Source organism: Macrobrachium rosenbergii, chromosome 35 (assembly GCF_040412425.1).
Source record: "Macrobrachium rosenbergii isolate ZJJX-2024 chromosome 35, ASM4041242v1, whole genome shotgun sequence".
NCBI lineage: Eukaryota > Metazoa > Arthropoda > Malacostraca > Decapoda > Palaemonidae > Macrobrachium > Macrobrachium rosenbergii.
In genome coordinates this window covers 3,992,080-4,018,132 of record NC_089775.1, presented here as the reverse complement: position 1 = coordinate 4,018,132, position 26,053 = coordinate 3,992,080, and the positions used below count along the sequence as shown (strand labels likewise).

Below are 26,053 nucleotides of genomic sequence, written 5' to 3'. Positions count from 1 at the left end.
GAGAGAGAGAGAGAGAAATGGTCCTGAACTCAAGGGCCAATATTTGGGAGATTTTGAAACCCGGGACTTTAGGAGTATTTGAATGATACGAGGTGACAGAGAACTAGGAAGATTCTCTCTCTCTCTCTCTCTCTCTCTCTCTCTCTCTCTCTCTCTCTCTCTCTCTCATACCACGCACAGATGAACATAAATATATGAAATAAACTGGTAAACTGGGATTTTTGAAGACTTTCGAACGAATAACAAACTAATGCCCTCGTGGGCATTACTGGGCATAGCTACCCAGCTTCTAGGCACATTTCAAATTCATAGACTAGGGAAGGGAGCCTTGTAGACATTACACTGTTTCTCCGGTAACATTCTCCTCCACCCATATTACTTTTCACCTTCTAACAGTTGTTTCACAGTTCAACTGCGAGGTTTTCCTCCTGTTACACCTTTCAACCCTTTCACTCTCAATTTCCCTTTCAGCTCGAATTGATAGAATGACCCCATAGGTCCCAGCTCCTGACTTTAGGCCTAAATTTTATATTTCACTACACAAAGACATCTGGGATGGCCAGACATTTACATTTATCCAAAAGAGATTGAGAATTGTGCTCGAGAATATCTCATTCTGGATGGGGCAATACCCTGGGGGGATTCTGGTGGTATTTGGGCTCATATAGCTTTGTTCTGACTGTAAGATTGACCCCGGGGTCACTGCTAAGAGGGATAGATTACCTAGATGACCTGCAGAAGTAAAAAAAAAAAAAAAAGTAGCAGAGACGAGGTTTAATATCTTGGGAATGGTGAAACTGATTTGGACAACTGCCCAGTGATATATTCAGTAGCTTAGAAAGATAGAAAAATTCAGGTAACAGACAGATAACATTTAGGCCAAGGGACATCAAATTTGATTTTGGAGGTCCGAGGTATCTGGAAAATGCTATTTTAACCATTAAATCTTCAAGGTTATTTCAGATCTTCACACTGATATAACAAGTAGTGTTAGGTGAAACCATTTTTGTAATATGCAATGCATTACCGCCCTATTATTTATTTATTAATATTTTTTTTTCCTTTTCTAATTGATCTATTTCGAATGAACACCATATTCTTTGTAAGCTTGAATGTCAAGTCTATTGCCCCTGTAGGCTTGCCCCATATGAATTTGGGTTAATCTTCTGAATAATGATAATAATAATGATGATAGTTTAAGATGTATTAATACTGGAAGGTAAATAATTTAGGTGTGTGTGAAGGCTCAGTTTAAGGAAGTTTAGTCCCGGAGGGAAATATTGTAGCAAAATGCCAGCAAAATCATTATAACACCTCCCTTCGATTCACCTGACGCCTCCCTGAGCAGCGCCCACTCGTGCGCTCAGGGTATTGGGGTTCTTGTAAACCAAGAACATAAGAGAATATGTAAAGCTCTCCGAGTGGCGTTGACAGGCGAACGATGATAATAGGCGTTGAGAGGAAGTCCCACAGGCTCGGCCCAGAGGCGTTAACTCAACCTGACGAAAGGCTGTTTGTTGCTCTTCAGCGAAACGTCCGGGTTGGATGAGGTCACGTCGGGGTGGGGAAGTCATGGCTGTGGGTTATAGGAGCTTTCTTTATCTCTCCTCCCCTCTCTCTCTCTCTCTCTTTCTCTCCAATTAGCTAAGCTAAACATTGAGTCTGGTCAGTATTGGAAGGGGGCCCACCCAAGATGTGCTCTCAGATGGGTACACGAGCACTTGTTCCTATTGTATCATCTGTAGATTTTTAGGTTCGTCTTGTGAAGTCAGTATCCCCCACTTGAAATCATTGTCACTAAAGCTTAACATTTAGTAGATTCTGCATCACTTAGATTTCCAGAGGCAATTGTAGCCTTGGTCAGGTCAGACTGGGTACGAAGACCACCCACCCACTGCGTTGGTTAAGTGAGGAACCCAGAATGTTCCCTGTACTGTGCACTCTAGAGGTCTTCCTTACATGGCTGACCAACTCCCCCAGCTTTGCTGTGTTCCAGTTTTCACCTCTTTCCAGATTAAATCCACCAGACCAACTCCAGGAACCTGGATTGTGACTCAGAGGGAGAGAGAGAGAGGGATCATTTAAAACTGCTCTGTCACAAAGAATGTTTCCAGCATGTATTTATTTTTTACTTCCTCGTCCCATTAGCTTCTTGGGTCTCACAGGGACCAACTGATGCTCAGACCAGATCTATAACCTTAAATTCAAGTGTTCCCCTTCATCTGATCTTGGAGCTGGTGTAGTGTGAATTATATTTGGCTTTGTACCTAAATTTTGTAAAAGATATTCTGTTATGGCTAATGCAGAAGTACCTCAGCTTACCAAGTGCCTCAGTAACCTGACCTTTTGGTAAGCTGAGGAATAACTTTACAGTCCTCTTTAATGTCACTGACTGCTTATTACGTCTAGCTTCTTTTTATCAAAAATCACTCCCCAACTTCTCTCCGTAGGATGCTGGTTCGAAGGGCGCAGCGTTCCCGAAGGCGACACGGTGTCCTCTAGAGCTGATCCGTGCATCCAGTGCACGTGTTCCAAGGGCAATCTCTCCTGCGAGAAGAAAGCCTGTCCTGTTTTGTCCTGCCCACCATCAAGGCAGGTTCCTGTCCCAAATAGCTGCTGCAAGACTTGTATAGGTAAGGAGGAGTTTGTCTGTAGTGCTAGTGTTTTAAAATACAGCTGGTTTTTTATGTTCAAAGTATTGTATTTATAGGCAAACCATCTTACTTTCCACCCTCTCCTGTCAATCGTTTCATAGCGCAACTGAGAGGCCTTCCTCCTGGTACACCTTTCAAACCTGTTACTCTCAGCTCCCTTTCAGCTGAATGACCTCATAGGTCCCGGAGCCTGGCCTCTGGCCTAAATATAATATTTCATTACATTCCACGCTTCTCTCTTCCTCAGGTTCTCGGAATCTCTTGTCCCCACCCAACGGCAGATGTTTCCTCAACAGCCACCTGTACCTCTCGGGAGGAGAGAGGACCATAGACCCGTGCACGGTTTGTACCTGTGACCAGGGCTACATCACTTGTCAGCGGCGCACCTGTCCAGTCCTCAACTGTTCCCGTGAGTTCCAGATTGTGCTGGAAAACGAATGCTGTCCAACTTGCAGCGCTGCAGCGGAGCTGGAAAATGTCTGCCGGGTCCCAGGGATGGTCCGCAAACACGGCGAGGAGTGGCAGTTGGAGAAGTGTATGTCGTGTAGGTGTGCTAACGGAGAGACGTCCTGTTGGACCATCTCTTGTGAATACGGCAACAAGCCTTGCCCTCCTGGGTTCAAAGTAAGTGGCGAATAAGTTTTTAGCTTAGCTAATCTTATTGACAAACTGACTTTGAAGGGGACATATTTTCTGTAGAATCATAAAGTTGCATTCCTGGTTTTCTTATCATCAATTGGTTGGTCCTGCTAAGATCATTATTCTTGTATTCATTTTAATACATGAAATGAATATATATATTTATGTAAAACAGACAATTAAGATCTTTTAATGGGTCCATTCTTTCCATCCAGCGTATAGAATCCGAGAACGAGTGCTGCCCTAGATGTGAAGAGGCCCCTGGTGTCTGCACCGTCTTCGGGGACCCTCACTATCTCACCTTCGACGGAATGCTTTTCAACTTCCAGGTAAGTTGGCGGTCGACCGAGATTTATCGATACTGGTCTGGTTAAGCCTAGTTGTATGGTACTACTGTACTCCAGTTGTCCCCAAGCCATGACCTTGATCTGACAAGGAGTAAAATTGTCGTTGTATACATGTACCTATTTAGTGATGTGTATTTACTAGAGTAAGACGTGTACTGTACAAATGTGGTGTAGTACATGTGTGTATGTCTGTCGTGTGTATGTTGAGAGAGACGGTGTCTGATTATTGAATTGGCAGATTATAATAGTCTCCTGAATATGTGTGTTTCCTTATAGGCATGAAATCCTGCCTCATTACTTTATCTGTTAAAAACTTTTTAATTCCCAGTAAGATGAGATATATTTGTTCTATAATAACATACAGCTATCTCTTGCATTCTTGAATGAGTTGGAATTGCAGAATATGTAGGCAGGGGTGACATTGTCCTTTAGCCTGTGAATGCACTTTATTCTAGATATGAATGAGTGCAAGATATGTCAGTGTAGTTATAAGCAGTTAATCTAACCAATTTTGCCCCTATGCTATCATTCCACTTATGTTCCCTCCTCATTTGAATCTGTCGTAATGCATCTGCACAAAATTTTTGAGTTGTCAAATACAGGACCCTATTTTTTTTCTTTTCTAAGATTTTCAGAATAGATGCAGAAGATATTAAAGACATAAAAACAAAAATTGAATAATTGTCATCTTTTTTTAATTAATGCGAACTCTCTCAATCCCATAATAAGTGCCGACATTGTTTGCGAATACCTTCATTCATCCCAGGTTTCTCTTAATGTTGTTTGGTGGACATTTTTCATTTCTTGTCCATCATTGGCTGAAACAAAGATCCCAGGCTCAACTTGGTACTTAATAACTTTCTGTTGCCCACTGTACACGTTAAGTATACGGTACTGAGCTTTGATAAAGGTCGGTTTGTGTGTTCTTAAATCTCAAAGGGTATGTCATTATGCATCGATTTATAGAAAAGTCCCTACCTGCAGAGACTTCATATAATTCCACCTTGAATATCTTTGTACACACATAGGGTGCCTGTCGATATACGCTGGTCAGGAGCTGCAAGGGAAGTGCGTTCAGCCTGAAGGTGAATAACGACGCCAGGCGATCCGCCCTCTTCTCCTGGACGAAGTCCTTGTTGCTTACCCTACCAGGAATGAAGGTAAGGAAATGGTCGGAAATTAAATGAGTTAATCAGAAAGGATATGGAAGTGGGGACCACGATTGCTTTACGGTGAAACATACAGAACTGAGCTTACAAATAGAAATCCCTAGGTTTAAAAATTGCCTGTGATGAATACCCTTTGCTCTCTATGAAAATTTGGAATTAAATTAACGTACTACTTCTTCCGCAGGTGAAGCTGGGACAGAAATTGCGAACCAAAGTCAACAAGAGGCGCATCAAAATGAAGTACCCTTACAATGATCCAAGTGGACTGATCATAACACGGGAAGGTCTGGCCATGAAAATATCTACACCAGAGGGTAAGAGACAAGTCTCTTAGTTCTGCCAGGTCATCTTCATTATAAATCTTTTTATCCCAGTTTTTCCATTTATTGTTTCAGACATGAAACGAGTTCTCTGCACTCTCTTGTCTCGTCCTATTTCTTCCTGAACTCCTTTCAGCGTTACGTCTTCGCTTCTACTGGGCTTTTGTTCCATGTTTCCTGACCAACTGCTCCTCATCCCTTCTCATTGCATGCTTAAACCTTCATAATATTTGAGATCCCAGTTTCTTTCAGCCTGTGGACACTACTTTCTCCACCAGTGTGATCATCCAACTGCACTCTGGCCTTAATATTCTTTGGCCACACTTTCTCAGACACTTCCTTTTCCTTATCTGTGTCAGTGCTTCTTCTGTGAGAATTGTATAGGCTTTGTGCACCTATAAAGATTTTATTCACTCTGCTGTTGGGACTTTTATTTCCCAGTAGTCTAGCTATCTCTCCATTTCATCTGTGATGTTGGTACTCTTCCTTACTTTCTTTTGCTCAGCTCCCTTGGAACCACTACTGCTTCAATTGCTAGACAGCAAATGGTTCAAAGCTGATGCTTGATGGATACCAACATTTGCCTTAAATTCTTCTGATGTAACTTGCCACTGTCTTTTCTCTAGATCTAGATTGATATCTCTCTGGTACCCTTTACCTTCGTAATGTGCATTACTAATTATCTGTCTTGGGACTCCTTCAAATGCCTTTTCAAGATAAGGGATTATGTGGTATAATCTCTTACCTCTTTACATGGTTCTTTTATGTAGTTGCCTGATTGTAAAGACTGCATCTGTTGTTGATGTTTCTGTCATGAAGCCAGACTAACAATTATCTGTTTTAACAATTTTTCCAGCCTTCTCCTTACCATCTTTTTCAGTAGTATCATAGACTGGCTAAGAAGTCTGTACTTGACACACTGCAATGCATTCCTTTTTCCTTTGCATATCATTACTGCAAGTCCAGTGACTAAACATTCTTAAACACCAAATCCTTTTTTGCAGATGTCAGTGGTATGTTTCTAACCATTTCCATTTGTTACTCTTATTTAAAATTCCAGACTGGCTCTCAAAATAAGTCGTGTGTTTGTTGCAGGCATAAAGATTCTCTGGGACGGAGCCAGTTACGTGGAGGTAGAGGTGCCCCTGCACATGCAGGGCAAAGTGTGTGGCCTTTGCGGCAACTTCAACCGGAACGTTACGGACGACCTGACCACGTACGACGGCAAGATGATGGAAACCCCGGACCAGATGGCCATGTCCTGGTCCGTAGGCAAGCCAAAGAAGTGCTCCGTCAAAATGAAGAAGGGGAAAGGCCTTCGTCTGCAGAGGCAGAACTGCCCCGAGTCCAAAGAGGGCCTGACTCAGTGTTCGCTGCTCAACAACACCATGTTCCAGTCGTGCCATGCCGTGGCACCCATCGATCAGTTTTACAAGTATGTAGCCTGCTTGTCAACTCGTAATTTTACTCCCTGTAGGGGGGTAGCGCCGTCAGTGCACCTCACGCAGTGCCTGTAGGCATTACTTAAGGTTCACAGCAGCGTCCCTTGGGACCTTGAGATGTAACCCCTTTCATTCCTCATACTGTACCTCCATTCATGTTCTCTTTCTTCCATCTTACTTTCCACCCTCTCCTAACAGTTGTTTCAACATTATTCTCAGTGGTTAATGACCTCATAGGTCCAAGCACTTAGCCTTTGGCCTAAATGTTACTCTGTTCTAAATGTTACTCTGTTCTACTTGGTTAGAGGAAATTTTAGGTTGATTAGTTTCCAGCATCACAACTTCAAAAGTCCTTGATCTTGAAGGAATTTGGGAGAGAAGGAACAGAATGCTTCTTCATTTGTAAAATCAGCTTTCATTGGACAACTGAGCAGAACAGTTTAAATGTATAAGCTAGCCTTTTGTCACCAGTATGTAAAATTCCAGGCAAATTAATCTTAACTGAACTAATTGTGATGAATCAGGTACCATAACTGTCATGTAACATTCTTTAACAATTTCTGGGTACTACATGATTTCTCACAGGCAGACTTAGACTTTAAATGTTGTTCTTTGAGGAGTCTATATTACTTTGAAAATCAATAGGAAACATAGCCATTTATGATGGATTTTTTTCAAGGTTATTTGTATCATATGCAAATGAGTGTAATGCAGTATAATCTGGACATTATTTTGCATAGAAATACAGTGAATGATTTGAGATGAAAGCGATGGCTTTGACGAAACCTATTGTCACTGAATCAGTAACGTCAGTCAGAGCAATCAGAGAGATATTAAATGTATAAAGTGTGAGGTTTGTTACTTTGGAATCTCAGGCTTACAAATTTCTCGACCCTGCAGCTCGTGCATTCTGGACATGTGCGAGTGCAAATCCAGTCGTCGGTGTGAGTGCGACACCATCCAAGCCTACGCTCGTCACTGCGAGCGACTGGGGATAGCAGTTCCTGAGTGGCGGAAAATAAGTAACTGCGGAGGTTAGTAGATTTGTTGTTATCAATCTGCCATATTTTGTCTACATGATTACAAACTGTTCGCTACAGAATTCTGTATCAGAGATCAAAATGCATTTGTCCCCAAACTCCGTGTTTCTTTGAGTAATTATTTTGCCCTGATTTAGGCCTCGAGTGTCCTCATGGCGCAGAATACATGGAATGCGCGCCCCCCTGCCGACCCACCTGCAGGAACCCCAACCCAAACCTGGACTGCTACACGAGGCGTTGCAGGGAGGGATGCTTCTGCCCTCCGAAAACAGTCCTGCACCGTGGCACCTGCATCCCTGCGGAGGACTGCCCCAGCAGGGGCCGGAAGCGACACAGGAACAGCTGAGGGGACACAGCTTCTGGAGCAGCCAGGAAGGCTGCTGTCCTGTTCTCAGTCAGATCCGCTGCTGACGTTGGTGGCGGCTGCCACAGCCTTCCGAAAGGAGTCGTAGAGTTTCCGCAGTGCCGTCAATCTCTAGGGTTGCGTAGAAAAGTGTCTCGAGAACCCTTACCTTTCTTCTAATGAGTCGTTGTTAGCTAAATCATTGACCAATGCATGCTGAGTTTATTTCTACTCCCAGAAGTAATATTGTACATATGAATCATAGCGAGACAGTGCCATTTACAGGAATCCAGCCTACCCATAGTGTTTGTGGTTTGAAGAAGACTAGTAATGTATTGGTAATGTTGGTTCGAGGAAGGCAAGGTGTCGTTGATCTCATGAAGTGACGAGTTGTGCTCAAAAGCAAATGCCTTGACATGATTTCTCAGCGGGGAACGGTCGCCCTTTCTCGTCAAGAAAGTCACTTGATAGTGGCCATCAAGAAGCTGCCTGCGTACTGCCGCTCTTCGTGTAAGCGTGAGAGATGTATCATTGTGAAACCCCCTTTTCTTCACTAGATGAATAATGTACTGTTGTAGATGGTGTGCTGTATTTCATCAAGCCTGGCAATCAGCTCTCCGATATGTTTTGATATGACGCATGTAACCGGCTTTAACTGTGGCAGATGTTATGCCTCCCCTTCCTACGTCAGGATAAGGTTCTTTCAGAGTGTCCTTAGGACAGTGAGGGAGTGATTTCATATAATCGATGAGGTTGTCGGGGGGAAGAATCCTTTTGGGATCACTGATTTGTTAGCAGGGTCAGTTTTCTCTCCCAGAGATCAGGATTAAAGGATATTTGTCGTGTGGCTTCTTGATATCGGCTGTTCGTTGGCTTGTCTGAAATATGAGCTTCAAAGGTTGTTAATGAAGGTTGTTAGGACTTTTTTTTTTTTTTTAGTTTTTTACAGAAATAGGTTACTGGTAAGGTTGACGAGCAGGCGAGTTCAGTGTTGGATATGCAGTAATTTCATATTATTTATATTTTCGTATAATCGTAAGTGAGAGTTTCGTAGCTTAAACAAATGGACCGGCAAACAGTGTAACGGCGGCCATTTGTTCAGCGCAGTAATTGGTTTGTTAATGTTAATAAAAAGCTTTGTTTCCAGAACTATAAGTAATGTACTGTAGTTTTCTCAGATGCGGAAAACATTGATATAAGGTACTTTGTCAGTGGGGGCTTGATTTTCTTAGGGCTTTTGACAAATTGAAGCCTGATTTTATGTAAGCAAAGATAGCAGGCAAATCCTACACGATTGGCATCCCCCATTACACTTTAGAATAACTTGGTTTTTTATCGATTTTTCATGTGTAGCGCAGGTCTGCACACAGGAGTCTTCACTTTTCTGTTTGTTGATGTTGCAACTTAATTTTGCTGTCATATGAGAAAGTGTAGGGATACAGTGCGGATGTACACACACGCACAAGGTTAGTTCAAGCAGTCTCCAATGGAGGAGAAGTAACTCTAGCAAGCTTAAGGCTTTGTCAAAAATGATAGTACATGTCATTGGCAGTGAATTTGATTTAGTTATCCACATAAATCGCAGCACCTTATTGTATGCTAGATTGTAAACACTTTGTCAAAATATTATGCTGGTTCACTTCGTCTTTTGGGGCCACATATGATAGTCAGATGCTGGATAAAAAGTCATTTGAAGCCAAGAGGAATACTTTTAAATCACTTCGGACCAAAACACCATCATCAACATTAGGCTTAGAAATTGTAAAATAAGTAGGAACCATATATGGTAGCGTTCAGTGCCCCAAAAAGCCAGTATTTTATCACTGGGGCAGAATATGATGGTGTATAATGTGCTGAAAAGGTACTCCTTTATCAGTTTTATTATATAAGGTGAAAAGGTGATATTTTATCAAGAAGAGCCGAGCAAAAAAGGGTCCAATTACCACATGTTTCTGTGCAAAAGTTGAAAAGATAAATGTATGTTTTCATTTTACAGAGCAATTGTATTGACGTAAATTAAGCTGAAACGTTTCTAGCATTTTTAAAACCCTCATGACTTGTTAGGACTGCCTGTACGTGTGCGTACATTCGTGCGCTGTTTACCCGTACGTGTACGAGGAAGGAGTTTATGCAGACAGTTTTAAAGGTGAATCGACATCCGGAGGCGTAGCTAACGCGCTGACAATCGGTTGGCTCAACCAATTTGTTTCTCTCAAGAGGTACCAAAGACTACATGTATTATGTGAATCAATGCTATGTTGTTGTTTTCCTGTGTTGATGTTTGTACATAAGACAAATGTTTACCCTTCATCCTCAAGAAAATAGGAATGTGTTGCGAGTCCTCCTTCAGCGCTGGTCCCGTTAATCTTTCACTACAGCAAAGTGGCAAGTTGAAGAGGGAAGGAATACCAACCTTTAATGTCAAGAGAAAATTGCATAGGAGATGCCAGTGGTTTGATCTGGTGATGTCAAGTGATCAAGTGGTTCTCTGGAGTGGAAAAAGATGGTGAGGTTGATGTTCAGTACTTGATTGAGATGGAGGCAGATGCCCAAATGACATTGCAACTGGTGATAGAGGAATCTCTAGGCTGGATTTAGCCGGTTATTGAACGAGATTCCAACGGTGACGAAATGTATTGCGAGAGTAATTTTAGCCCATTGCTGAAAAGGACTGAGCAGAAATGTAGAACTGTTTCAAAAGTAACCATATAGATCCATAAAATGGCGATGACATTCGGTTTTGAGTCTGGAGAAGTGGACCAGGAATGAATCTCACGTACCATATTGTAGGGCATAGCATTTTATTCTTAGAGTTGGTCATGAGTTTGCCTTGTAAAAAAGGAACAAGTAAACAAAGCATCCTATATGCTTCTGGGTTTTGTAAAGACAGGTGTTGATAAAACACAGTGCCTCACATTTTTGTAAGATACGGTCTTTGGTGTCCTAGGGTTCCAAAGTCTCTGTTGCTGCTTGTTTAGAATTATTGCTCTTGTTTTTTTCTTTTATATTAACAGACATGTTTGAGAAGCTTGTTGCCATGTTGCACACGTGGGATGGTGTCGGAACAGATTTTAATTAACCCTTTTTTTTTCCTTTGTAGATTATGACAGAAATCCTATTACACAGTAGAATCTGTTTCCTGTTCGTTAGCAAGGGAGGGATACGAGTGGACAGCTTTTAAACCTTAAGGGAATGTGATCTGCTCACTGCCCTGAGAAGATAACCAAAGTTCTAGTTCCTGTCAGCTGCTTAAAGTGAATCGTTCAGGCAGCTGCCCACTCCTGCCGTGGATTACAAAGCGGTGGATTTGGCTTGTGTTTCTCGCAGTAGTTCAGGCTTTTGCTCAATGCTCCACTTTCACAGAAAAAGGGAAATGTTTTTCACTGAAATGTTTTTCACCGAGTGCCGACCCCAATCACTGATCAAAATCCGTGGATGATGGGACCTCTTATTTCAAGCTGATCCTTCAGGTTAAGCTTACAGGGTCCAGGTGGCGGATGGGTTAGGTTACTAGCCCCACGCTTGTGTTCCCAGAGGCTGTAATGTTGTCTCAGTTACCGTCAATATCTGGCATTCGTCGGTGTTCACAAGGTCACCTTGTAATATTGTCATTTCCAACAGTATCGATGTCCTCGGCCTCATATTTCATCCTTCATTAGAGACTTCATTTAGGCCTGTAGAAGAACAAATGCAGGTCTTCATGCTCTGTCAGAGTCTAATCAAATGGAGCCTGTGAGAGTATTGTATTTACATCTTGTTTTATATAAAAGGTGGCAGGTAGTCTGGGATTAAAAAATTCATTATCATCCCTAACTATAAAGTATATTTACAAAAAATTAAATTAATTTCTAATTTTAAAAAAATGTTCCGAAAGTGACCCAGCAATTTTTTCCCCTTAGAAAATACATGTTCTGACACTAGTCTTTGATGATAATTGCAGTTTTAAATTGTAGAAGGATTGGAATAAGTCTCATGGATTTTGCAATGGTGAATGAAAGAAACAGGAAAGTCTACCTGTGGTGAGGGAATTCAGTCAAAAATAGAAAACTGAAAAAAAAAAGATATAGAACACCATTGAAGAAATGGAAGTTATACCAGAAGAGTACGCCCCCTTCAGCAGATTCCATCCCGGTTCATCGAGGAAATACATTTAAGAAAAATACCAAGAGTTCTGTGATAGCGTACTACTCTACCAAGGATTCAATTACTGGCCAAGGGGTACATTTTTATCTTTTCTTATTGTCCAGGGCCTTATGATACCATAATTCAGAAAAATTCAGCTGCGCTTGCCAGTGCTATTTCTAGTGTCAGAGCTCAGACAATGTCAGTATTTTTTGACACCATATTTGCCATAATCTGAGGCTTTTGGATGTCAGGTGGAGAATTTGAACTGTAATGTTAGAAGGACAAACTTCCTCATAATTAGCCTTTGCATACCAACAGCTTGCAAGAGCATTGTTTTCTTACAAGACATCGAAAGGCCCCTGCATTTGTTTAGAACTGTTGTGTTCAGTTTCTCTTTCTTCTTTTCCAGCAGAGAAGAATGGGAACTCTTTAGTACCCATAACGTGATATATTGGCGCATTGCCTGAAATACAAAGGTTCTGAGTTAGAAAAAGGGGGTTTGTACAGGCTTCAGTACTGATGGAAGTTGTTTTGCCAGTTTAAAGTTCGTTGTTGGTAACGTGGAGTGAGACCAGGGATCCTTAATTATAGCCCAAAATGTACTCATAGTACGCTGACCTACGGATGTCCTTGAACTTAGCAGTTCATTACCTCACTGGTGTAGTTTGTTCATTCTCTTTGATCCAGGGTGAGGTTGTGCACTTGCCTGAGGTATATTTGACTCGGCCGCTTGCCTACATTGATTTTATGGAGTGCAACAGGAATTTCGAGCAAGAAAGCACCAATACATAGCAGATATGTCATCCAGATAACTTGCAAAGGCCTGAGTTTGTTCCAGAGGCACCTTTCCAGATATCTTTTGAAGGTGAGGGCTTGCGTATCTGTTTCCAGATAATGTCTGGGTACAAATACATGCTCCCAGGTAACCTTTCCAGATACCGGTCACTCGACAGATAGATGGCGAGGAATGTTTGGTTCGCGTTGCATATCACCAGTCGAGTTGGGCGTCTGCCAGTGCCTGCACATTCACGGCACGGCGTTCCTCACAGCTCGCTTACCTGTGGCGTGTCACTTTGTCATTGACCAATATATTTAGTCCTAGAAATAGATAAGGCCATATCACGTAGTCAGTGACTAACCCTTTGTGTTCAAGCAGATTCGTGCATGCTCTTTTGTTTTTTCCTTATTCTCACGTCGTGTAGTTTCATGTGCATGCGGAAATTGTCGCTTTAGGAAATTCTCTGATACGACAGAGGCAGAGCGTCTGTAAGTTTCCTAGGCCTTACCCAGTCGAGTCCCTTTCAAGTGGGGACTCGTGTTTGGGTCGTCTTCTCCCCTCTTCGTTATTTCTGTAGTCGTCTTGTATTTTTTAACCTAGATACAGTATTCTAGTTTATGATGGGTGGTTGTTCGGATACAGCCACTGAGTATATTTTCGTAAGATCACAGCTATCATTATTTTTCATAGACTGGGCAATAAATGTTACCATTTCCATCAGAGGACATCCATGAATATCGTGGCTGATGAATAAGTCGAAGTTTACCGCCAACCGTCCCCTGTTGCCCTAGACCGTTGGCAAACCTTTGGTTTGAGTTTCACGTCTTTCTTTGACAATGCAGATCTACAAATCTCGAAAGCCGCTCGGAATCTCTGTAAATTTCTACTCGCTGGACCCAAATCCCACGTCAGCGCGATATCTTTTGCGATTTCGTTGTGATGTTGGATTGTTTTTGTTCATGTCGTAATCAGGTTCTTTCACCACGCTGTCATTCTTTTATATTTCCATTAGGGCATTTTCCCCTCTCTTCTACACTCGCCCTCGTCTGACTGTCTAACTTCCTTGACATTGTAAAGCTTCTACAGTATATCGTTTCAGGACAGAGCCCTCGGGCTAGCCATCAGTGGGAATCGTGAAAGTGCAATTTAGTGGCTTGGTCAAATTGTGACATTGATCGCTGATCCGAAAGTATTCGGTGTTCAAAATGAAAAGATTTTACCCTAGTGACAAAAGAGAATCCTGACATATCACGTATCCAAGAAGAAAACTAACGTAAGTAGCCTGTTGAAAGATGCAGTTGTTTCGCAAGGTGCAAACTCATTGTTAACGTAGTCATTAGGGCTTTGGAAGATAATTAACAAGCCAAATTGATTCCTTTGTCCGTTTCCGCGGACAATTTTTATTCTTGACGTCAAATAGCCAATGTCAGTATTTGATCAGCTCGTCTTTTTGTAGGACCTTGTAATTTCAAATCCACTCTTTATTTTAAGGCCACATTAAATATACAACATACTTTTTATGTAAAGACCACATAGTCTATTGTTTCAGCTTTTTTTTTTTTTCTGTACCGCCACAAACCTGATATTTCAGCCTACCTATAGGGCCATGTAGTGTAATATTCACCTTTTGTGCAAGACTGTTTCAGCTCTCTTTTTCTAAGACCACAAGAAGTGTATTTTAGCCTTTTGATTTTTGGTGTACCAGGAAATTTACCACTTAAGCTTGTCTGTAAAAGTGTCAAAATGTACGTCAGCATTTTTTGTACTAAATAGACCTCCAATATTTTAGCCTCCTTTGTCAAACAAGCTGTTTTCTTTTTCATAAAATCATGTGAAGTATTTACATTTTTCCTTTGTTTTGGGGCAAGAGAGCAATTTTGCAAAAGAGAAAAAGAACACCCCGGGTGCGAAGACGTCCCCAGGCGACATTCTGTCTTGGTTGTTCGAAAAATTAGTCTTTAAGTAGAAATGTGGCTCCTTATATTTACCTATGTTACGATGATATTCACGAGATATTAAACGTTTAAATGTCTCTCTCGTTTTCATCTGCCCGTTTAACCTGAGAAAATAATCTCTTTATTTGCTGTGCAGGTACCACTGATAGACAGAGGAAGACTTTGTTACTATAATGGCAAAATGGCAACTGATTGTTATTTGGAGTTGAGCTTACGGGAACTTGTTTGTTGCTGGTCGTTTGAAGAGTCAAGAGGTCCACATTGGAGCCTCTGATACCCCTTCAAAACTCACCGCCTGGGACAAAAAGCCGTCTCAATTTGAACCAGCCAGCAACCAGCGACTTGTACCAATTATACCCCTACAGTTTTCTCGTTTAGATCTTGTTTAATTCTGTAAGTATTTTCTGAGCTCAACTCATACAATTTCAGCGAGGGAGACTTGGGCCCAGGTTGAACATGGCAAATCTAAAGTCGATTTTATCCCCAACAGACTGTCGTCATTACACAGAAAAATTATACCGGACTGTGATTTAGTTTTCTCACGACTGTTTCAGTCACCAATGTCACGCAGTCAAGTGTAAAGTGATAGTTCACTTCCATAGCTATTCTGATGTACCAACGGAATGGATTGGAATGGAAGATAGAATTTAGGCCAAAGGCCAAGTGCTGGGACCTACAAGGTCATTCAGCACTGAACTGGAAAATGAGAGTAGAAAGATTGGAATGGCGTAACAAGAGGAAAAACCTCACAGTTGCACTACGAAACAACTGATAGGAGAGGGTGGAGGAAAGTTACAAAGAAATCAGTGAATTATTTATTCATATATCACAAGGAAAACATGAAAAATTCCCTGAGCCTCATGCCTAGCCTGAAATTAACCAAAACATATAGGCCGAGGCCTACTGTAGAATCCTTGAACTAATATGTAGTAAGTTCTGCAGCTTTTTATACGATAACTTTGGAATTTTAATTTTGACTAGGGAGCAAGTTTGGAAAATTAAAACTGGATTATACTCGGTACAGCCTAATTAGCATGAAGCTCATTTCAGCAAACAGCATCACAGGAACTGGAGTGTTTTCCGCTGATGCTACGTCCTCGGTTGAACGAAAGCGGCGCCTTTATTGAAAACAAAAAAAGAAATGGTAAATCTCTGAAATACAGACCTCTCTGTATGACCTGAAAAAGCTCAAATGACACAGTAATCTTATTTACTTTTCCTGTACATTTTACAAAAATATTCCTCCGACTTTACAAGGGGATACTAATATACCTACGTATCTTACCGTTCTGAAAAGTGTAACAAGATTGCAAATGCATATTATACAAGTTTAGTGTACACTGGATAACCATCCTGAAATTGTTACAAATAAATTCTAAGGTTTGTCTATCAATGCCTTATGCTTCTCCTATATCACTTCGATCAGTACCGCTACTGTTCGCCCTCCACCGCAACTTCCATGCAAGCCTCGACGAAAAATGGGCCTTCGTTGTAGTACTTGGTGAGTTTGCCGACGTACCCCTCGGGGTAAGGGAACGCACTGGTGTGCGACTTCACTAGCGTCCCTACAATGTTCCATTTGCTCTCCATTCCTTCCTTTACGCTTTCCGTACTTCTGTCTAGTATGTACTCGATAAGGCCTGTGACAAGGAGTTCGAGAGAATTAGTAAAGAAAAACAATTACAGACACCACCCTACTTGCAAACTAGTTACGTTCCGGACAGCCGTTTGTATGGTGAATTGTTTGCAAGTTGGTTACTGTACTCTTCATAACTATTTAAATAGAGTCTGATATCAAATCAAAATAGTACTGTACGTTTTTTCATATTTTAATATGTGATCCCATTTGTTTTTATCTCTGAATGTTTGTAAGTTGAATGTTCGTAAGTAGGGTGGTGTCTCTATATGCTTTAACAAATAAAATTTACTGTTTTAAGAATGCATGTCTTAGAATTAAAATACCATCATCAATAGAGAGGAAAATGGTATGCAAGGACCTGTTCTTTCTCGCATCTTTTGTAAAAATTTTGTTTACCAAAGTTGCCACAATGTATTATAAATCAGAACTCCTACAGCAATTTTATGCAAGATACACCACGGATACGTTCAGTTATTCATCATAAAATCTATTATGAGGCACAGGACATGAGAAATACATGCCAACACCTAATATCTATGGCAACATACACAGCAATGGCAGTTCCCATTCCCAAGCACAATGAAGGATGAAAATATATACAAAATAAAGTCTGCCAGGACAAGGCCCATCTATAAGAGCATTAGGGTACCTGAAGGTGACATCCCCTCAATGAAAGACGAAAACATCATTACAGTACCCCAGCACGTAAGTGATCCAAACTGTGTTTAATTTTGTGTGTAGAACAGAGCAGAATATAGAATTTAGGCCAAGTGCTGGGACCTATATGGTCATTCAGTGCTGAAAAGGAAATTGACAGAAAGAAGTTTTGAAAGGTGTAACAGGAGGAAAACCTCGTAGTTGCACTATGAAACAGCTGTTAAGAGGGGATGTAAAGTCAGATGGAAGAAAGAATATGAACAGAGGAATGATAAGAGGTTGCAGCTTGGGGCCGAAGGGACGTCGCAAAGACCCTTAAGTAGTGCGTAATATGATAGCCAAGAAACAGCTGTCAACAGTCTGTGAATGGTCATATACACAGGCAGCAATAAAGGTCATCGTCCATTATAGTTTAATTTCAGTCTCGAAGAACGCTGACCCTTGCAGACCATTTTGTTACTTCAGAAAGCTGCTAATACCAAGGGGTTCCAGCATCAGGTCATTCTGACCAAGCTCTCATAAATCATATCAAATTTTAAATTTGATAATTATCATTCATAAAGTGCTTGACAACTGCCCTCCACAAACCAAAGTACAATAGTTAACTCTGCTGTTCACCCATTTATTTTACAAAATATTTGTCATATTCTGACACACTGTAATGCAGAGTTACCTTTTACCATTTTTCTAGGATTATTATCCACAAAATATGTGATGGTTCAGTCTTGTTGGTTACCACTGGTGGCAGATTTCTTAGCAGAAGTAATGATAAAAGAGAGAGGTAAATATCTGCAGCCAACATCTGAAGGTATTCTCTCATTTCCTACCGAATGTCCTAAAGAATTTCATACCCGGCAATTGCGGACAAAATGGTTGTACGGAACTTCGAAATCTGAGGCCATGATCACACATCCTTCATAGTGTAATAGGTCACCAATTTAAATTCAACTGGAAATGATTCAAAATTGACAGAATGCAGGAGCTTACTGTAATAAATATCCATGGAAATGACTTAAAATTATGACAAAAAAAGCAAAAGTTTACTGTCAAAATATACAAAACTGTGGGATTAAGAAAATGATGATTATATACAAGTCAGGCAAGAAGGACTTGAAAGGAATGGTCCTACGACTCTGTCGTCACAGAGGTTTTGAACCATATAAATATATTCCAATAAGTTGTCTTAATGTCTTACTTTTCTTTATTCTCTAAAATTAAAACCAAGTGATCTAATTGCATTCTTCATTACTGTCTGCATATTAGGCCACTAGCCTAACACTGACAAATGTTTTTATGTTGTCGTACACGAAATCAGACACACTTTTGGTCAGATGGTTCCCAGAAAAAGATAAGAAAAACCAAACAGACTTCTCAATATTGCCTACAGTTGCTACCCACTGACGACAAGACGTTTGAATTTGCAAATCAGACAAAGCAACCTGTGAAGAGAAAGTCCTTCGCAATGATTTGTAATCACAAACAGACCAATTAACTCCAGAGAAAAATTGCTGACATATAAAAATTAAAGTTTCAAGATAAAAAAGCCATCCAGCAATTCAATCAACCTAACTGCACCAAGGAAGGCGAAATGATTAACCTGAAAAAGATTCAATTCACAAAACAATTTACCCCAATAAAAACGGGTGTTGCCCGTTACCTGGTTCTGAGAAAATTAGTCTCTGGCCCCACGGCATGCTTGCTAAGGAATTCAGGAGCTCGAGGGCAGCGCAGTGAAGGTCCGTGAAAGGTTGACGGGCCACGGCAATCACCTTCTCAAGGCTGACTCCTCCAACGCCTGCCCACCAAAGTTCCAGCAGTTGTAGAAGTTCCTCTGTGTGGTCTTCCATCTGCGAGGTGAAGAAAGGCATCAGTGGTTGTAAGGTGAAATCAATACCATTGGCATAGGTATACCAAGATCCTTACTTAAAGAACAAGGTAATTTATTCTAAAATGAATATTAAGAATATTAAGTCAATACCCAACAGATCCATTTATGAAGAAACATATGAATGCCCATAGCAATATGAGACCATTCAGACTGTTTCTAGAGAGAAGATTTCTCAAGTATATGACAGATTTGAACACCCGACAGAAAGTTAAAATATTACGTATACAGTTACACAATAGAATCATAGGGTTAGTACAACACAAAAGATTGAATTGAACGGCCAAGGAATGAAGTGAACATGGTAAATAATGTGCAGTTTATGTCTAATGTCCTTAAACACATACTTCCAGTTTAATACCGAAGAACTTTCATGTACTTACATTCAAGAAGAAGAGCTGTGAAAGTGCTTCAAGAACGCGGACTCGCTGGTCTGAAGGGGCCATCCGTATCTTGGTTCCCAACATATCCAAGACCTCATCCATTTCTGTTTCTGTCGGAGTAAATTGACAAAAATGAAGGCACTCTACATTTCTGGAAACAACTTCACATGCAGTCAGGCTCTGACGTTTGATGGTGAACAAAATTAAGTAGAAATATGATGTAAAAAAATAATGAACAAATTCATGAGGATGAAGAAAAATCAAATCATCAAACATATAAGATATTTTTAAAAATTTTCATATGTAAACCATTTTATTCCTTGTCTACCATGTGAAGTTGAGACTTCATGTAACTGAACTCTCCTTCTGATAACTACGAGCTCTTAATGCTTTTAGTCATCTTCAACAAACCACTTTGCTCTTTTTAAATACCGACTCAATGCAGTTTGAACACCAAGCAGGAATTACGATTTAATAATACTGAAGTATGCATAATATGGTAAAATTTGGGAAGAATAATCAATACTATTAACCCAGCTTAAACACTTGTACGGAACAAATCCAAAAAAAAAGGCCATTGCAATGTAAAATAAGCTCCTCCAGAATGGAATGCACACTTGAAAAAGACAGGAAAGAAAAATTATAATGACGGATAAGTTAAAAGATCACAGATATGAACAAAAACCTCAAGCCAGGTGCACAGTTCATCAAAGCTTCTTCTTATTGGCATCGATAGTGCTTTGTACACATAAGGGCTGTCTACACTACAGTAGATTGCTCTGTTAGTAAATGGCCCCTTGGGATTTACCAACTTTGAACGAAAACAGTTATGTGAATGTGAATACAGTGAAGTCAACGACAGAGCGTGCAGAATGACCCATGAGAGAAGGTACTTCAATGGTAAAGAAACTCTGATAAATTAAATACCGTCCAAATACTATATCTGAATACGTGTATAATTCACATAAACTCGTGTAAGAAAGTGACCCCTCGTTTATCGCGGGAGATAGGTTCCAAGACCAGCCGCGATAATTGAAATTCCGCGAAGTACGAACAGCATATTTATTTATTTAACGTGCACTGTAATGCAAGAGTATATCCTAGCAGTATTAAGGCCTAAATAAAAACAAAGTACATCCTAACTAATTTCTTCTAATGCACAAGCAACTGTAATTACCTCGACAGCTTTTTTTTAACCACACCTGCAATGGTTTTTCATTTTACCTTTCATAAGTTCGCTTTAAAGGTCCCTCTGTACTTAGCTGCCCAGCACCTTTCATTTTGACCTTTCGCTTGAGAATTAGTCCTGTGGGTGAGCCCTAGGAGTGCCTAGGAATGTGACTCGGCAATTTGCTGTCATCAAGACGTTCCTCAAAAATTCTAACACTTACTGAATTTCCCGAGAGCTAGCTTGCCCTCTGCTGTCGCGCCAATGTGAGCAACTGTTTCGATTGCAACTATCTGCAGTATGGGATCCCCCAAGTCCATCGTGCCCGAGGCAAGATGAAGAATCATCAGCATCACAGAACTAAATTCATCTACCATCTGCTGCGGCCTACACTGACCCATGTTACCGAAGAATTTAACCAGACCTGAAATTGAAAGTGCAAAATACAGTGTGCAGAAATATTTTTATATATACCATACTAATATTTTCATACTGTAAAAACCTGTAGTTTCAATAAGCCTTTCCAGTACTCAGCTTTAACTATCCAAAGATGAATCAATATTTTTTGTCACTACAAGAAAAAGTGGTCGACTGAAAATGGTGAATGCTGGAAGTCACCAAAAGACATCTCAAGATATTTTGGCTGTGGCCAACATGTCCGAAAGCTTCATTATTATCCCAAGGCAACATACAAGCCATGGTAACTCAGTTAGTTTCTACTGCACTTCACGGTGTGGTATTCCAGAGTTCAAGCCACGCTCAAGGCTTGAAAGATTTCAGTTACATGACCGTACTGTTTTTTTGAGGTACAGATGGAGGTCTGGAAGCCCACAGGACATTGTGTGATAAAGCAATGACCTATCCCTTACCTCTACCACTCCTAATGTTAGATTACCAGAAGGACAATAATGAAATCTTCAGACTCACTGTGGCCCCAAGCTTTCCCTGTGAGTGGTAACACTGACATGACGCTATCCAGGTAAATTTCACTAACATACAGAACACAAGATGAAAATGAGATAAATTAATAGCTTCCTTTGGACTGTCAATAAGGTTAAACTGTGTATAACTATATGTATCAAATCGTTATCAAGACATTGTATTTCAAAAACCTTCCCTTACCGGGCATTAACATAGCAGCCATGGGGTCTGTCTCAGCCAGTGACAGCAGATACTGGAGCTTAGATATGACACCACCCTCCAGCAAGTGTTTCATCCCCGAATGACTCTTCCCAAGAGGAATCAGGAGCTCGAGGGCGTTCAGCTGGGTTAAAACGTCGCCAGTGGTCACTTCGGCGGTCAGCCTGTCCAGCAATCCGGAGTTGGAGACCATTCCCAATGCCATGTCCCCAAGCAAGCTGATCTTGACTATACACTGAAAGATATTAATTAACACTTCAAATATGAAAGCCTTTTTCTTTTATAAAAATTTACAAACAAGTTTCTTTCAAATGAAAGATAAATCTGCAGAAATCACTGCAAAAAAAGGCAGTGTGATAATTGCTGATAAAGTAAAGACCAAGACTGTATTCTACGTACCTCGTAAACGTTGAATCGTGCCGAATCAGACTTGGCCATTATGTTCTGCAAGTTGGTGATGCATTCGTTCGAAAACACTGCATTTAAACCTGTCTGCTGACCACACAGGGCAACAAGCGCATTTATGGCAAGCTTCACAATACTGTGAGAGGAATCTCCCAGCGAATTGATAACAGCCAACAACAGAGAATGCTGTGTGATGAGGGTGACCATTCCATTCTCACTTTCAGCGCACTGCAGGACCTGGAAAAAAAAATGAGTCACTATCTATTCCTTTGATGGGTGTCTCAGTATCTCAACCACAAATAGGCAACGTACATGAGTAATCAGTGGATGTATGTTTTGGTAATTAGCCATGTATTAAGATTTTGGGAATTCAGGACCTATTCACGGTGCTGTTTGCTGTCCAAGGGTACAGACATTGCCTACATTTTGCTTTCCTGAAACCACAAGGGTACCTTTTATGTTTTCAATAAGGTACCCTAGTATTCATCCAAATCTCTACCTAGCTCACAACCAGTATGCAACTACTCCTGAAGCTTTGATTTTTTCAGAGTTTATGTACTTAATATTAAGAAGGTATGACTAACCTACCCACTGGAGGTGCGGGAGAGAAGGCCAGCCCACATCAGCACCAGACCAAACCCCAGACAAATAGGGATAGTTGGAGTCAAGAAGAGTATTCATCTTTGAAAAATTTGCCAAAATTGCTTCTTACGAAATGAGCTCTTCAAGATAAAAACATCAACCCCAACTAAGGAATTTGCTAAGAAGAAGATGGAGAGACTGCGTTCAAGATGACACGAGAAACGAAGGAACAAGTGACGGAGGGACACAGTACAGAAACAGCTGGACAAGGTTTATGAAAATCATCGATGCTAACTATGGATTAAACAGCAGAGATTAAGAAGGTACGACATACGTTTATTTCATTGCTTCCTTTTAATAGAGGATGATCGGGCTTCAAACTATCAGGCGATGAGAGGGAGAGGAATACAAGGTGGAACCCAGCAGAGGGTTTTGTTTTCAACCTCATTTTGTCTACGACAGATTATTAGGTAGTAATTGCTCAGAGGTGGTCAACACACTCAAGAACCTATCTTTCATCATAAAGTGTATCTTAGAAGATTACTGTACTTATTTCTATTGTCATGTATTAATATGCTATTTGAAACTATCTAATGGGTATGATAAAGATATATACATCTGAACTGTTATACCTTATCATCACCTGTCCCAAACAAAGCGTCCTTTCACCAAGAGATCCCGAAATAACGAGAATTTTACAACAACCAATTCAACAGGTTAAAACCTAACTTGAAATTGTGCATTATACCTGTTTGATGGCCAAGTGCCGAACATTTTCGTTTGGATGCCCTAAACCTCGAAGCAGCTGGTCTCCAAAGCGTTCCACTGCTTCTTGAGAGCTGATGAGCGGCAAAAGGTAGTTCAGGACGTCGACACACAACTCCACCTGTTCCCTGCAATAAGGTAATAAAGTTGAATATTAAGAGCATCTTATATTCTAATAAAATATTACAAAATCTATTCACTGCTTTTTTCTCGTACTACAAATAGTAATGGACAGCATATAATATGCATGAGAAAGAAAAACTCATCAGAGCAGTGACAAAAAACTATTTTTTTCTTGCAATTATCCCCATTTTACTTTAGAATTTACTTTATTAAATATAATAAATGAAAAATGGAAACTTCCCTTCTTCACGGGAATAAGTACATTTTATGAAATCACCAACGAGCATATGGTAATTACTTCGTGATAATCCATAATTATCAAAAACAAGCAGTAAAAATCAGCATATGGAGGTTGTATCTATTAAGCGCCTAATTATTATTTGCTAAAAGTTACCATTTGTCGTACATTTCCCTACACGCTTCATATACCCAAGGACTAAGGAATACTTTAGATACTTTAGACCTTAAGTATAAGACAGCTGCATGAACGGAATATGAATTGTAAAATGTATGTCTTTATAAGTAAAAGTAATTTGTGCATGAGGACAACTGTATCGTCTAACTGACACTTAAAAAAGTATTTTATCTACCCTAAAACACATGATGGACCACTAAGAAATGTAGGTTTCGTACTATATGGAAATAGTTTCGCAACTCCAACAAAAATTGGATTCGAATTCGGCTACATCATAAAGAACCATCTTTGGTTTTGCATCAGTGTATTCCCCAACTCATATCCATTTTATGAGACACGACGGGACCTTTGGGATCGCCATAATTACAAAATAAGTACAGTAATTCAACATTCTGAATCACACGATTAATTACGTGATAAAAAAAGCACGTAGTAGCTTATAACACATACACAGTTATAGTTTCTGCCCAATACCAATACCTCAGCAGCCTAGCCTAGGCCTCACAGAAAAGTAGATGTTGTAGCCTACTCACTTTAGAGAGAGTTAAAGCAAGCTGACAACACGGGCATGACGTAAGTAACGCGTCTACGAGTAAGATATTAAACGGCATCGAGATAAAACTGCGTAAGCGCTGCATATATTAAGCCTACATCTGCGGGTCAGAGAGATACTTCAAAAGGGAATACGCTGTAACCTAACTTTCCCTTAGCCTAACCTATCCTAGGGACAACCCCCTCCGTGACGACGTTCACAAGGCTAGGCTAGACCGGAACGGCACAATCGCAACTAAATTACGCGGTAAAACTTTACAACAGTCGGGCGGCCTGATTCCCACCAGTCGTCGAACGAGACAGGTTCCTCGTACATATGACGCTGTGTTATTTACCCAGGGGGGGGGGGCAACGCCCCCAGTGAAGGAAACGACACTTTTTACCAAAAGTTTCCCTAATACTTAATTCTACAAATGCCAGATCCTGACCTAACCAGATCTTACCCACCTAACCTAACTTAGGGCGACGTGCCCTGACCTGCCCGAGGGGGGGGGGGGCTTAGACCCCCTCAAAAAATGGAAGTAATCTGTCCCGGTCGGCGACCGGCTGGAAACCTTTACGAATTATATTAAGAATTAATTTCGGTATTTAAAGGACATTTAAATAACAGGGCGATGCCCTAATGCCCACATGCCCTAATACCCCATACGTTACAAAGGGGGGGCACAGACCCCCACGGCCGTGAATACTCGTACCCATCGGAGCTATTCAAGCTGTCGAAGAGTATATTAAGCTCGGTGCCCCTGAGAAGCTTCAGCTGCTGGTTAGGGTCAAGGGACGACATCAAGGTCTTAAGGTCAAGGAGGTACTTCTTAGGGTCGTCCGCCAACGACAGCGCCTCCAGGAGCCGGACGACCTCGTCCAGGGCCGACATGTCGGGACTTTGGGACTTTTTCCTCCTCTTCGAAGTGGAGGCGGACGGTCTGGAAGTCTGGAAATGATGGGGCAGATTTTTTTTCCAAATTTCACGGATGTAAACAAACAAGATGGAGGGTGGAGGGTGTTGGCTTTGTAACGGCTCCTCTTCTTTCCTCCTTTATTCCCGTTTTCGTCGCTTTTCTGGCGTTTTCTTATATTTTTTAGTGTTTCCTTCTTTTATTTTATTTTATCTTGTTTTTTCATCTTCCATTGACGTGTTATGGTGTTTAATTTCTTCATTTTTAATCTAATTTTCTTCCTTCTTCCAAGTTCTAAGTTATTCACGTGGCTTTTCTTATATATTTTCAGTATTTCCTTCTTTTACTTTATTTTCTCTTATTTCCTTTATTCTCTGAGTGAGTTATAGTGTTTAATTTCTTTATTTTCAATATAATTTTCACGTCTTTGCAACGACTTTTCCTGATTCTACTCTTCCTCAGTTACTCTGTGACGTTTTCTTAAATATGCTTTATATTTCTTTCTTTTACTTTGCTTTATTTTCTCATCTTCTTTGAGTTTTGTATACTATTTAATTTCTTCTTTTGCATTTCCTGTTAAGCTCCCAGAAGTCTGTAGGCCTGTAATGCATTCATGATCGTTCCAGCTTCT

The 26,053-nt window shown here is 40.7% G+C and overlaps 2 protein-coding genes across 5 annotated transcripts in view; one reads left to right on the top strand and one right to left on the bottom strand.

Annotated features, from left to right (window-relative positions):
- Positions 1–14,889, top strand: part of LOC136856382 (BMP-binding endothelial regulator protein-like) — a 55,592-nt gene extending 40,703 nt beyond the window's left edge. For all 4 annotated transcript variants that reach the window (XM_067134205.1, XM_067134208.1, XM_067134204.1 and 1 more), the window contains 8 exons: positions 2,451–2,633; positions 2,902–3,278; positions 3,509–3,622; positions 4,669–4,800; positions 4,994–5,123; positions 6,225–6,564; positions 7,472–7,605; positions 7,749–14,889. In XM_067134205.1, the coding sequence (XP_066990306.1) occupies positions 2,451–2,633; positions 2,902–3,278; positions 3,509–3,622; positions 4,669–4,800; positions 4,994–5,123; positions 6,225–6,564; positions 7,472–7,605; positions 7,749–7,957 (1,619 nt within the window). In that variant the 3' untranslated portion in view covers positions 7,958–14,889. The remainder of the gene's footprint in view (positions 1–2,450; positions 2,634–2,901; positions 3,279–3,508; positions 3,623–4,668; positions 4,801–4,993; positions 5,124–6,224; positions 6,565–7,471; positions 7,606–7,748) is intronic.
- A 723-nt stretch (positions 14,890–15,612) lies between these two features.
- On the bottom strand, positions 15,613–25,587 carry LOC136856383 (26S proteasome non-ATPase regulatory subunit 5). The gene is made up of 8 exons (XM_067134209.1): positions 25,222–25,587; positions 23,420–23,564; positions 22,084–22,326; positions 21,667–21,919; positions 20,768–20,968; positions 19,377–19,486; positions 18,766–18,955; positions 15,613–16,452 (listed from the first exon to the last, which is right to left on the bottom strand). Exons 1-8 carry the CDS (start codon positions 25,398–25,400, stop codon positions 16,244–16,246), a joined length of 1,530 nt encoding a protein of 509 aa, XP_066990310.1. The 5' UTR covers positions 25,401–25,587; the 3' UTR covers positions 15,613–16,243.
- Between the last annotated feature and the right edge of the window lie 466 nt (positions 25,588–26,053).

Coding starts and splice junctions, on each gene's coding strand:
- LOC136856383 (XM_067134209.1), bottom strand. CDS start 25,400: ATGTCGGCCCTGGACGAGGTCGTCCGGCTCCTGGAGGCGCTGTCGTTG. Junction 23,565..25,221: donor AGCTTGAATAGCTCCGATGG/GTACGAGTATTC, acceptor ACCTTATTGCAG/GGAACAGGTGGAGTTGTGTG. Junction 18,956..19,376: donor CACAGCTCTTCTTCTTGAAT/GTAAGTACATGA, acceptor TTCACCTCGCAG/ATGGAAGACCACACAGAGGA.